This window comes from Phymastichus coffea, unplaced genomic scaffold (assembly GCF_024137745.1).
Source record: "Phymastichus coffea isolate CEN01 unplaced genomic scaffold, Cenicafe_Pcof_1.1 PCOF00161, whole genome shotgun sequence".
In the NCBI taxonomy this organism is placed as follows: domain Eukaryota; kingdom Metazoa; phylum Arthropoda; class Insecta; order Hymenoptera; family Eulophidae; genus Phymastichus; species Phymastichus coffea.
In genome coordinates this window covers 329,008-340,689 of record NW_026706972.1, presented here as the reverse complement: position 1 = coordinate 340,689, position 11,682 = coordinate 329,008, and the positions used below count along the sequence as shown (strand labels likewise).

General features: G+C 30.5%; 3 protein-coding genes across 5 annotated transcripts; 2 read left to right on the top strand and 1 right to left on the bottom strand.

Moving 5' to 3' along the window:
- Window positions 1-14: 14 nt before the first annotated feature.
- Window positions 15-1,061, bottom strand: LOC131672869 (uncharacterized). Its single transcript, XM_058950371.1, has 4 exons — window positions 851-1,061; window positions 697-767; window positions 235-580; window positions 15-153 (listed from the first exon to the last, which is right to left on the bottom strand). The coding sequence occupies exons 1-4, from the start codon at window positions 947-949 to the stop codon at window positions 46-48; spliced, it is 624 nt and encodes a 207-aa protein (XP_058806354.1). The 5' UTR covers window positions 950-1,061; the 3' UTR covers window positions 15-45.
- A 935-nt stretch (window positions 1,062-1,996) lies between these two features.
- LOC131672859 (F-box only protein 28) lies at window positions 1,997-6,901 on the top strand. 2 transcript variants are annotated; one of them, XM_058950357.1, is made up of 6 exons: window positions 1,997-2,165; window positions 4,079-4,343; window positions 4,415-4,663; window positions 4,745-4,940; window positions 5,185-5,549; window positions 5,704-6,901. In XM_058950357.1, the coding sequence occupies exons 2-6, from the start codon at window positions 4,101-4,103 to the stop codon at window positions 6,196-6,198; spliced, it is 1,548 nt and encodes a 515-aa protein (XP_058806340.1). In that variant the 5' UTR covers window positions 1,997-2,165; window positions 4,079-4,100; the 3' UTR covers window positions 6,199-6,901. The 2 variants fall into 2 exon arrangements, with proteins under 2 accessions (XP_058806340.1, XP_058806339.1); XM_058950356.1 differs by lacking the exon at window positions 1,997-2,165 and adding an exon at window positions 2,453-2,678 and having other exon boundaries at window positions 4,745-4,963; window positions 5,139-5,549.
- Window positions 6,902-8,700: 1,799 nt separating this feature from the next.
- Window positions 8,701-11,301, top strand: LOC131672864 (E3 ubiquitin-protein ligase ariadne-1-like). Of its 2 annotated transcripts, XM_058950365.1 has the most exons (7): window positions 8,701-9,026; window positions 9,100-9,885; window positions 9,961-10,039; window positions 10,139-10,182; window positions 10,282-10,655; window positions 10,737-10,967; window positions 11,042-11,301. In XM_058950365.1, exons 2-7 carry the CDS (start codon window positions 9,139-9,141, stop codon window positions 11,151-11,153), a joined length of 1,587 nt encoding a protein of 528 aa, XP_058806348.1. In that variant the 5' UTR covers window positions 8,701-9,026; window positions 9,100-9,138; the 3' UTR covers window positions 11,154-11,301. The 2 variants fall into 2 exon arrangements, with proteins under 2 accessions (XP_058806348.1, XP_058806347.1); XM_058950364.1 differs by having other exon boundaries at window positions 9,961-10,182.
- The last annotated feature ends 381 nt before the right edge of the window (window positions 11,302-11,682 follow it).

Sequence of the window (11,682 nt, the reverse complement as noted above, 5' to 3'; positions counted from 1 at the left end):
TAATTATAAAAAAATATTACTTTATTTACACAATTATCTACATTATTACAAATTCATAGACATTTGCACAGGATTATCTTCAGCTTTCTTATTATAAACTTGCATTTCAGCTACATACTTTTCTTTTGATCTCTCATACATATCATAATACACCTGCAAATATTAAATAGCTAATGATATTATGTTAATTTAAAACTCATTCCAGAAATCATATAATGTAAGATTAACAATTACCTTTTTATCCTCAGAACTGAGTGACTTCCAAGTAGTTGCTAATTGTCTAGTGAGTTCTTGCTTGCTTGGCTCTGGCTCACCAGCTAATCTTTCCATAACTCGAGGTCTTTGCTCTTGGCAAAATTGAAAAAATGGATTAGCAGGTCTTTTGGGTGCATTAGGATCTGCTTTAGTACCCTTTCGTTTAGTCCCTTTTTTGGGTTTTTCTTCTTTTACATTATTCCCACTTGATTTTAAACCTTTTTCTTGTTTTGGTGCACTTGGAAAAACATTATTCTCTTCCAGCACTCCCATTGGAACTTCTCTCCAATTATCACCATGTTTATCAAGTCTATCAATCAAGTACCTAGCGCGATAAGAAAACGAAAGTTCGATTAAACTCTCGTGAAGTGTGTAAAAATAAACTGAATTATTGCTACATGAAGTACGTGGATGAGAAGCAAACTTAACCTCCTTACTTACTTTTTCTCTTTTTTGGCTCTTTTCAAAATTTTTCGAACCAAATGAATCCTATGCACCAACCGTTCATTATCCTTAAAAAAAAACAGTTTATTTTACAAAATAACTTATAAATTATAGTATCTATTTACGTAAAAAGTTAGTTATTGATAAAAACCTGTTGTAAAACTTCGCATCGTTCGGCAAGCAGTTGATATTTTCTTTTGTGAATGTCAAATTCCTCTGGCTCTCCATCAAAATCCGAATCGTCCGACATTGAGAAAAGCTTATATTTCACTTACGCTACTTTTCATTTTTTTAATAGCAAAAAAATTTTTGTGTTTTCCAAATTAAATAAAAAATCGTAAGGTCAGTCTGCAGACGACAGGTGCGCTATCTCAGATATGTATAGATATATATATGTGTGTGTATGTATAAAATCTATCGTTGACATCAAGAAAATTTGACTGTTTCGTCGTTAGCTCGTATATCATAATTAAATAAAGTTAAGATACATGAAAAAAATAGAGTAGTTTTCGGCATTGTCAATGGAATTAGTGTACTTGCTTAATTATATAATTATGTATATATTACAGATTAGCATTCCAACTTAAGTTTTCACATAATCGTTATTAAAATATCGAAAACTTTATGAATAGAACATACTTGAATAAGTTCATTATTATATAAAAACGTTCAATTGTAACAAACATACTTTTAAAAGCATTGTCGGTTCATTCATAAAAGTAAATGTTTAAAAAGGTCACACGTTCAAAATTTCGCGGTAAGCCTATATCCGTCTATAGTGGCGTCCACTTGGACAATTTACTCATTTTTTACCAGCAAAGTAAACAATTAAGTTGTTTTTCGTTGAATTAATGTTTTCATCTATTCAATAGCTGAATAAAAGTAATTTAGAGGTATTGCAATAAATATTAAGTGAAATGTCCAGTGTTGCGAGATTTTTATTTCGAACTGGAAGTACTGTAAGACATAAATGCACTCTATAATGTCGGTATGCATTTCAATTTTTATATTGAAATGAAAATAGTACAACAAATTCAACGATTATTTTTCGGCAATGCAGCCGAAATTTTATTGATAAACGTCTTTGTTCATTTATGTAAATTAAATAAATCAATGAGCGTAGTATTACGATATGAGTTTAATTTAAAGTTTTATTTTTACCGCATTGATAAGAAAAACAAGTTTTAACTATTTTTTCACTGTATATTGCTATTTTTCAAATTATGTACTATTTTAATTGTGCAGGTGTGAATGTCTATATGTTTGCATGAGTAGCCTCTCTATCTCTGTCTCTTTCGTCGCGGCAGCAACTAGCACAGGCAGTGAGCTGCAGTATACAAGCAACGTTATAGCAACCGCAGAAGCAGCGTCCCTTTTGCGAGTGTTCGCTAGAGTTCGCAGTGTTCGCGCGAACTCTAGCTGTCGAGTGTTAACTTTGCTTCGAAATCATCGCCTAAAGTGACAAGGTGATTATTTTTACACCAAACAAAGTCTACTATTCAACGATCTGCCTTTATTTTTTTAATCACTTTGCTTGCTCTCTCTCTCTCTCTCACTCTCTCTCTCTCTCTCTCTATCTATCTATCTATCTATCTATGTATCTATCTATCTCTTTCTTGCTCACTCTTTCGGGATCTCTGTTCTTGTTGCCACACGGTACATCAAGTCTTCCCCTCTTCTTCCCACTGTATGCTGCTCTGCTCTGTGTGCTTCCTCTCTCGGTAGACTGTTTTTTACGGTATCGGCTCTTGCCACCAGTGCACTACGTTCGCGAGCTACCCTGGGCTCAACCAAATTTTTGCTATTTTTTTTTCATTTTCACTGTGTACACTGCTTAGTAACTGCCGTAAGGCAATCCAACAGTTATTGTCTGATTCTGCTATTTTACGCTTCGACAGACTTACTTTGATAAACGTTTGTCTTTTTTATGAGATTTACCGATTGTTAATTATTTTTTCAACTGTGCGTTTATTCCAAAGGTGAATATACTATATTTTGTATGTATTCTATTAGTGCTGGTTTGTGTGCTTTTTTTTACTTTAATGTATAAACATCGTAGGTGAGTATTCGTCAATTACTTCTGAGCAGCTTTAATATATTGCTTATCTATATAATTGTATTTGTAAATATAAAGAAAGTTCGCAAATGATGTAAGTAATCATGTCAATTTGTATAAAAGGTTAGATTTTGAGAAAATCTATCGAAATAATTGTTTTGTGTTGCATTCGAAAATCAAATTTGGGGAATAGCACTTTTTGTAAGGAAATAGCATTTTTTCAAGAAAATACGGAATTATTTATAGAAAGGGAGGAATGAAATCGAAAGCACCCCTGTGCATCTGTAATATTTTTGGAAAATTTGAAGGCAAAAAATGAAAATGCTTACTTGTAATTTACTAACAGATACATCTCGTTACATTTTACGAAAAACCTTGATTTCGTTAAATATCACAAATAAAAAACTAGCTATTATTTGATTTTCTGAAACTGACGGACCGATTTAAAATTTTGTAATAGTTTACCAAACAATTTTAGTGCTAAAAGGTCGAAATGATCACAAAAATTCTGTTCTTTCACGCTATTTGTTTTTATACAAATTACGTATGCAATTTGCTTCAGTAAACTTTCTTTGTTTTATTTTGTATCAACAAAGACGTTAACATTGCAGGTTAGGTTTTGAAAGATTCGATAATTACAAGATGCCGGAAAAAAATTTGTTTATTATATTGCGTTGCAAATTTAATGATGACTATTGCTTTTTCCCATGTGTTTAATTATTGATTGGATAATAGGTGTAATGTAACGTTATCTCATCAAACCTATGCTACTTTTTATTAAATTATGATCGCAAATAATGTTTCTTAATTTTATTAAAATAGATATACTTTGTTGAAAAATTCATGAATTCAAATGCGAATACAACATATTGGTTATTATAAATGCATTACCTTTTAAAAATCTTTTACAAAACAGATTTGTTTCAAAACTATTTTTTGTACCGTTAATTAAACGAACAAATAAAATTCGTCGCGATTGAAATTGATTGCTGTAGTAGTATTGTTGTGATCCATGAATTTCCTATTAATTTTCTAAATTTGTTCTATCGACACTTATTCTCTGAATCAAAAATTTCGATATTTCATGCTAAATTAGTTTTTTTTTTATTTTTTGAATTACAATAATTTTATGTATTAAAAATAACTCCATTTCGTATAAAATATTTGGATTAATAATAAAATATTGTTTTTGCGCAGAACAATTGTTAAATTAATTATAAGAACTTCGAGTTTTCTCTGTTGATGTAGCGTAAACAAAGGCAAACTATTTTACCTAAATGCTTTAGGTGAAAATCTGTTATGTGAATCCTAATTATATTACAGGTGAATCCAGTAAAGGAAGAAGATGGTTTCCACTCGCCAATCCAGTAACAGCAGCACCAACATTGATGGTTCAATATTATGCTGCGACAAAAGTTACGATGCCGCGCCGTCAAATACATCGTCGCGAAGGAATCAACAATCGCAGAGTGGTGCAGTATCCACGACAGATAACACGTCGTACATCAATATTCTTGATTTACCTGTCGAAATTTTACAAAAGATCTTAGGCTATTTGGATTACAATTCGATCGCTCGTTTGCGCCCAGTCAGTATTACACTTATTAACTACTTTTAGTACTTGTACCAAAATAACCATTGTTTCTTTTGTCACAACAGGTATGCCATCAAATGGACAAAGTGTGCGGTTCAATACTGAATTCAGCGTTTCAGCGACTTCAGACACAGATGCTCAGTCGTTTTCAAGCTATAAAGGCGCAAATGCCCAGGAGAGAATCTGCTAGACGAAATCATCCTTTGGCTTGCGAATCGGATATTATCGAAACTTTACACATGCGATTGACGCTCTTACAAATGAGCTTTGGCAAACATATCGAACGAAAACACTGCTGTTTTTTTCCAGGCGAAGTAATTAGAAAAAAAAATTGGTTATCAGTTGTCGTTGTGTGCTTGTTAATTATATGTATTTTGAAATTTGTCTTTTTTCAGATATTAGATGAAGTTAATCGTATATTACACTACATCAGAGTGACACCAAAATTAGCCCGACCTTATAAAGTTACGGACGAGTTATTCGATTTGAGTACAATGGCAATGGAGTACTTTAAAGATTGTATCGAACCAACTCTACCTGAAATACCGTATTTTGGAGCTGAGTTTCTCGACCTGGCTGGAACTTTTTCTTGTATGTATGCTCATTTACAAAGTGTAGCGCTAGCCAAATAATCATATATGTTACTTAGGAAACGTAAATAAAATCATTGGTACAAGTAGGCATAAAGCGATATTAGTGATATTTGATTGAATAAAAAGCACAGATTACGGTTCTAACTAGAATTCATACGCTCGAGAAATATAATGATCGATCAACATAACTTTACAGCATCATCAAATAATAAATGAAAAACCTTTCCTTTACCTGAACACAGCCCCACTAAGTGTACCGGAAGGTGGTAAGGCGCGTGGCAGTGCAAGCAGCGGCGAGGCATCACCATCGTGTTCGGGTAATGATGAGTCAGGTAGCAACGCATTGGATAGCAACGTGTCAAGTGGTTCAGCCTCGTCTCCTCAATCCAACATGGTACTACGTAAACGTATTCGAAAGATTAAGCAAGGTATGAAGCGTTACAACAGCCAACTTACCATGATGCGTCGCGACCTAAGGACTTGTAAGGCCAAAATAGCCGATCAACAGAAGCAAATGATCGAGTATGCTACGAGGCTTGACGACAATGACAAGAAGAACGAAGAAACTTCCAGAAAGTTTAGCACTCTGCTACAGGTACTTACCAAGGTATACCCTTATCGTCTTGATGAGCTCTGTTGGACATTACGAGCGAATAACAAATTTGTTATTGAAATTCACCTTTTCACTTTGTTGATTAACCAACCGACTCACTATTGATTACGATGTAACGATAGCACTGATTAATGCATTTTTATTGTAGGAGTTGAACAAGTGCAAAACCGAACTACAATACTGGCGCTCAAAGTCGCCAGCAATCCCTGTATATTTCGGCTGCGGTCAATCTTTGCCAGTACCCACGGATGACTTTCAATCGCTGGCGAATCAAGGCATCCTTGCAAACGTCGAGACGAGTATCAACGAAGGGCTCGATTTTATTCCCATAGCTGATGTGGCTGTACGTAGCCCAACGGAACGAGAGATCGATGGAATGTTGGGTATGCCAACAGCTCAAGTATCACAAGCAAGCAGTAGTAGCAGTGCTAGCAGTTGCAGTAGTACAACTACCTTTGAATCTATGGCTCCACCTAAAACAATATCACTTCTATCCACGGCCACTACAACACCATTACCACCACCGCCGGCTCTCATCACGTCATCGAAAAGGAAATCAGCTTCTTCGTGCTCTGAGGATGATGCAATTAAGAAACCTCGACGCATACTCAAATCACGACAGGCTAAGCGTTCCAAAATATAAAATGCCTTTGTCGTTGTTTCTTAATTTTCATTTATTGACTGCTATATCTCGGAAATTGTATTCGTGTATAACTTGTCCCGGATTTCTTTGTCTTATATCGACTTTTTTTTTTTTTTTTTTTCACGACAAAACACAAGAAAACAATTTCGATTACATCACAAAGCACAACTTTTTTGTTGTTAATACTAATTGATTAGTTTCAGTGTTTCTTGTCAAATTGTATACATTCTTTCACGGCGAGCAAATAATCGTAAGTTTTTATTTATCAACTGTAGTAAGTTTTTAGTAGGGATTTTATTGTATTACGGATAGACATTTGAACGCGTACAGAACGTATCTCATGTGAATTTCAAAAGAAATTTGTTGTCGAAACTTATTCACTTGATTGTATTACGTTGAATCGCTTGTATTGAAAATTTGGAATCGGTAAATTATATCCTTGAAATCGTTAATTTACCATAACAATTTTTTATTATAATTGTATTATGATTATGATTTTTTTCTGATCAATAGATATTTACAGAGTTTTTCAAAAACGTGTAGGTTGTAATATAATTAGAATAATTTGATTGCTGAGTAGTATTCTTATTTGAAATTAATCTTAAATAAATTTATGATAGGTTTGAATACGAATAAACATAATATAATTCATATATAGAACTTTTTAAAATAAGTCATTGTGAATTTCATTTTTGATACTACTGAAAATACCCATACACATCTAATCAGTATATAATTATTTACTGATTTATTAATTGTTCTTTTAATTAAAAAAATGTATATTTTGAAGTAATTTGAAATGTTTATCCTTATTTTCGAACGTTTCGTTTTCTTATAGAAAATAAGTAATCGTAAATGTTAAACATTCGTCGTAAATATTCTTTTCATAAAACTTCTACTTTATGAAACAAAGTAATATCGATGCATAATGAATTAGCAAAAATAATTTTTAAAAATATGATTTTGAAATTTGCTCGACTTAACAATATTGAGATATTTTAATTAATGCAATATTAATACGCTCTGTACCTGCATTTACTTGGCGTTCAAAAGTATAAGACAATGATATAACATGACAAGCAAAAAAGAAAACGATAAGAAAAGTAAATGATTCATCAATATTTTTTGATGACCCAAGAGGTTAATTATTCGACAGATATTCTAAATAAAAAAAGAGATCGGTTATCTGCTTCAATCGTTGAAAGAACAGAGCCGACTACGATACGCGCCGTCTATGTCTGTAGAGGCGAGTAATGTATGTTTGAAAATACGGTGTGCATTGAGAACGAATGTATGTGTGACAAAAAATAATTAAATAATCAATGAAATATTTGAAATAAATAATATTGTCAAATGTACGAACTTGTTGAAATATAAATAATAATTAGAACTTTCAGCGTCGTATCGTTAATGAAAAGAAGACACGAGGAGGGAAAAAGCTTTATTGCTGTATAAATACATTTTCAAAATATATAAAATGCTTTGCCAAATATGAGATTCTATGAAACGACGTACATTTGCGATTTATTACTATTTTCTTTGATTTTCCATTATTACTAAAAAGGGTTAATTATAAACTCATTCGTTTTAATTTTGTATTTATTTCTTATGGTATTTTATAAATAACTTTTGCAATATTGAACATCTTATTTATTTTTATTTGAACTGCAGATACACACTTTATTATTTTATATTTCGTATAAAGTTTTGTATTCTGATAAATTGATATTTTTCAATTGTAAACTGCATTTCCTTTTTTGATTTTCTTTAGTTAATAATAAGTAATATTATTGATCATTTTTGAAAAATTGATCAATACCATTACGGATAATATTAATTTAGTTGTTTGTCAGTGAATGTAATTGAATTAAACTGAAATGCGTTTGCCAGGACTATTTTATAAAGTGTATTAGAGTATCTCTTGTAGATCTGTGCTCCAAGTGTAATTACAATAATGTCTTATTGGAAATAAAGAACGTAGGTTAGTTGATTAAAAATTAGATTTATTTTATAAAATGAGCCTACATCTTATATTTCATACATTGCGGTAACTGCACTATAAGAAATCAACAGTTTAATTATTTTATTTTTAATAAATTGAAAAACAAATTATTATGATATAATTGAAGAAAGTAACAGCTAGTAAGATTATTAAAAAGCATAGAAATAAATTTTAGAATACATTTATAATAAATTCTACAACAAAAATCACTAATGAATATTTTGTCAATATTAATTTTATTGTGCTGTAAAAGAAAAATTTATATATTCTGTGTAGACATAAATTTCCAACTTTAATAATTAATTTATTGAAATATGATTCTAGAAGTTAATAAACTATAACTACTCAGTTGCGATTTGCAAATTTTAAATTTTACACATAGACATAGTCACCAACTTAAATGTTTCAAATTCCCTATCTAGCAATATCTTGTAGTGACTTGTATTACCTACATTACATATACAAGAAATTTTAAATCGTAATAGGCACTGCATCGCGCTTACCGATTAAGAAAAAAACAATGGAAGATCGGTTGGTTTACCGAATACACTTTTCGGTATATAAACAAAAAACTGTCGTACACGATAAAAAGGCAAATTCAAAGATTCAGATATCAACTTGCATCATCTCGCCTATTATATATATTAGCAAAACGGCTTGCGGTTACCCTCAAAGTTTTTGTTTGAAATATAGAAGAAAAACATTTTCTACTTAAAAAGTGTATAGACGTGCATGCATAACAAGTCTGAAAAGATATTTTATTATTAATTAACGTAGTAATTACGTACAGTATACATAAATATACAGAAACACACTTAAATATACTGCAAGCTATCGCCTTTTTTTATAAATAAACTTTTAATTTATTTCATTATTTTGAAGCATATCAATATTTTTAGGTTAAACTCTCTTCGTTATAAGATTTGAGTACAAATAAAATGTCAGCTGCTAGAAATGAACAGACTGAACAAGATCGAAACAATGAAGCAAACAATTTTATGCATGAACAAGATGGCATTATTCTTGATAATAATATTGAATCATATTATACTACCTTATTGTCTATGTTTCCTTATGTTGATTCAAGATATATTAGAGAACTTTGTGAACATGCATCATTTGATTCTAATGAAGATAATAAGCTGCAAATGTTTGTTGATCATCTTATTCATGGTGATGTAAAACTTAGTTCTGAAGCAATAGATAATGATAATGAAGCAAAAAGTAGTGATAAAATTTTAACAGAAATACTTCAGTTGGATGAAATAGAGATATGTGAGATTAAAAAGCAAAATGAAAGATTGAACAATGATTTGCTAACTTATGAATTTATTAAACAAGATCAAGAAGCTGTAGATCAAAAAATAAATATTTTAGAGAATATCTTGCCTGATGCTAATCCTAAATTTTTGAGGGATTTCATTATAAATAATCATGAAAATGATAGGTCAATGGAAGAATTTATTGAATCAAGTCTTACTAAAAGAAATTACGAGAAAAGGGATAAATATTATGCAAACATGAAGGCAAATGAGAAAATTGTGCAGTATATAACAGGCTTCAAAGTTGATGAATTTGTAAAACAATTTCCAGAACCATTTGAATACTTTGAAAATATTGAAAGACAGGGAAGGTTCAAAGAACAAGCTTTTATTTTTTTAAGAAAAAGATATTTGAATAATTCAGTTTGTAAACGTTGAAGTAAAATTAATACAATTACAAAATTTTACAGTTACTGAAATGGATTCTAATGTTTTTAGGAGCAGTACTTGTCAAATGTTTATTCAGAGACTAACTATAACTTGAGTCTTGCTGATAAACAAATACAACTAGAAACAGGTATAGGTACAACTATTGTCAATATAGAATTCGATGATACTGTGCTTTTACAGGAAATAGCATTTATTCAAAATAAAGATTCAATCAAACTTTATTTAGATTATAAGAAAAGTGAAGAAGAAAAAGAGTTTGAGATGTTAAGGGTAAACCTTCATATATGTATTTGTACTATTTTCCATGAATTATGTTGTCGTAAGTAGGATGGGGTGTAGCATCTATTTAAATAATATATATTTTTTCAGACAAAAAATTTATTATTGGAATGTCAGTGTTGTTTTAATGAGCTTAAACCAACTGAGTGTATTGAATGTGATAATAATCACATATTCTGTATAAGATGTGTTAATAAAGGCACAAATCTAGCAATTTCAAAAGGTCATACATCTGTTCAATGCTTTTTTGGATGCGACAGAGAAATAAGTCTTAATGTGCTAAGAAAAGTTTTATCAAGTTCTACTTTTGACATACTATTAAAAAAACGACAAGAAGCTGAAATTATAGCAGCACATCTGGAGGATTTGGTAACTTGTCCATTCTGCTCATACCAAATGGAACTTGCTCCACAAATAAAAATCTTCACTTGTAAAAACGTTGAATGTATGAAAATCACATGCCGGTGGGTGTAATAGCTGTAGAATAGTCTAATTCTTTTTTGTTTATAATTACGTTATATATCATAATAGCTTTGAATTTCCAGTTTATGCAGAAAAATAAATCATCTTCCTATTAGGTGTGAAGATGTACTTGATGAGCACAAAGGTCGTTTGTACATTGAAGAAGAAATGAGTAAAGCCCTTATAAGGATTTGCCACAGATGCCAAAAACCTTTCGTAAAAAGTGTCGGTTGTAATACAATGACTTGCATTTGTGGTGCGCAAATGTGTTACATATGTAGACAACCATTCACAGTAGAATATTCTCACACAAAGTAAGTGTAAAGTTCTAAAATTCTCATCTACTTTTATATATTTTTTCAACTAAAGTTTCACGTAATACTTTTAGTTGTAAAATAAACAGTGACGTTTTCGATCAAGAGCACGTTGAAGTAAATCGTACAAAGGCTATTTCTAAATTGTGTAATGATTTTCCAGATATAGACATACCTAATGTTTAAAATAATCAAGAAAAGTCTTTATCAAAATTAGTTAACTACAGAGTTTTTATTATTTCGTTTCAGTTCACCATTATTGTTACAACTGTATTTTATGAAGATGAAGTTTATTTAGAGTTACTGAAATTTTTTAAACATATAATTAATACAATAAAAATATAAATGATAATTTGATTTTGTCTATTGTTTATGACATTATTAATAAAATTAAAATTTTTTAAATATGCATTTAATCATTGTTATGTAATAATTTAAGTTATTAATAACATTTTTTTAATTTTTGGGCTATAACTTTCTTCATCACATAATTCATTATGTTTAGCCATGCCTTTTTTGAGTGATTACCCTTTATTTATTGAATAGTTAATAATACAATGTAATCATTTCAAAAATGAAGTTCACTAATTCAGATATCTTTTAGAAAGAAGACTTATGATACATTTATTTTTTGATTGCCGACATGTTTAATCTTAGCTTGATAAACAAAAAAAATACTGTTTGTAAATAGTTTTGCAGCTTTTATACTAAGCAA

Coding starts and splice junctions, on each gene's coding strand:
- LOC131672869 (XM_058950371.1), bottom strand. CDS start 949: ATGTCGGACGATTCGGATTTTGATGGAGAGCCAGAGGAATTTGACATT. Junction 768..850: donor GATGCGAAGTTTTACAACAG/GTTTTTATCAAT, acceptor TTTTTTTTTAAG/GATAATGAACGGTTGGTGCA. Junction 581..696: donor AGAGCCAAAAAAGAGAAAAA/GTAAGTAAGGAG, acceptor TTATCGCGCTAG/GTACTTGATTGATAGACTTG.
- LOC131672859 (XM_058950356.1), top strand. CDS start 4,101: ATGGTTTCCACTCGCCAATCCAGTAACAGCAGCACCAACATTGATGGT. Junction 4,664..4,744: donor GCTGTTTTTTTCCAGGCGAA/GTAATTAGAAAA, acceptor GTCTTTTTTCAG/ATATTAGATGAAGTTAATCG. Junction 4,964..5,138: donor TGTATGCTCATTTACAAAGT/GTAGCGCTAGCC, acceptor ATAACTTTACAG/CATCATCAAATAATAAATGA.
- LOC131672864 (XM_058950364.1), top strand. CDS start 9,139: ATGTCAGCTGCTAGAAATGAACAGACTGAACAAGATCGAAACAATGAA. Junction 10,656..10,736: donor TGTATGAAAATCACATGCCG/GTGGGTGTAATA, acceptor TTGAATTTCCAG/TTTATGCAGAAAAATAAATC. Junction 10,968..11,041: donor GTAGAATATTCTCACACAAA/GTAAGTGTAAAG, acceptor TAATACTTTTAG/TTGTAAAATAAACAGTGACG.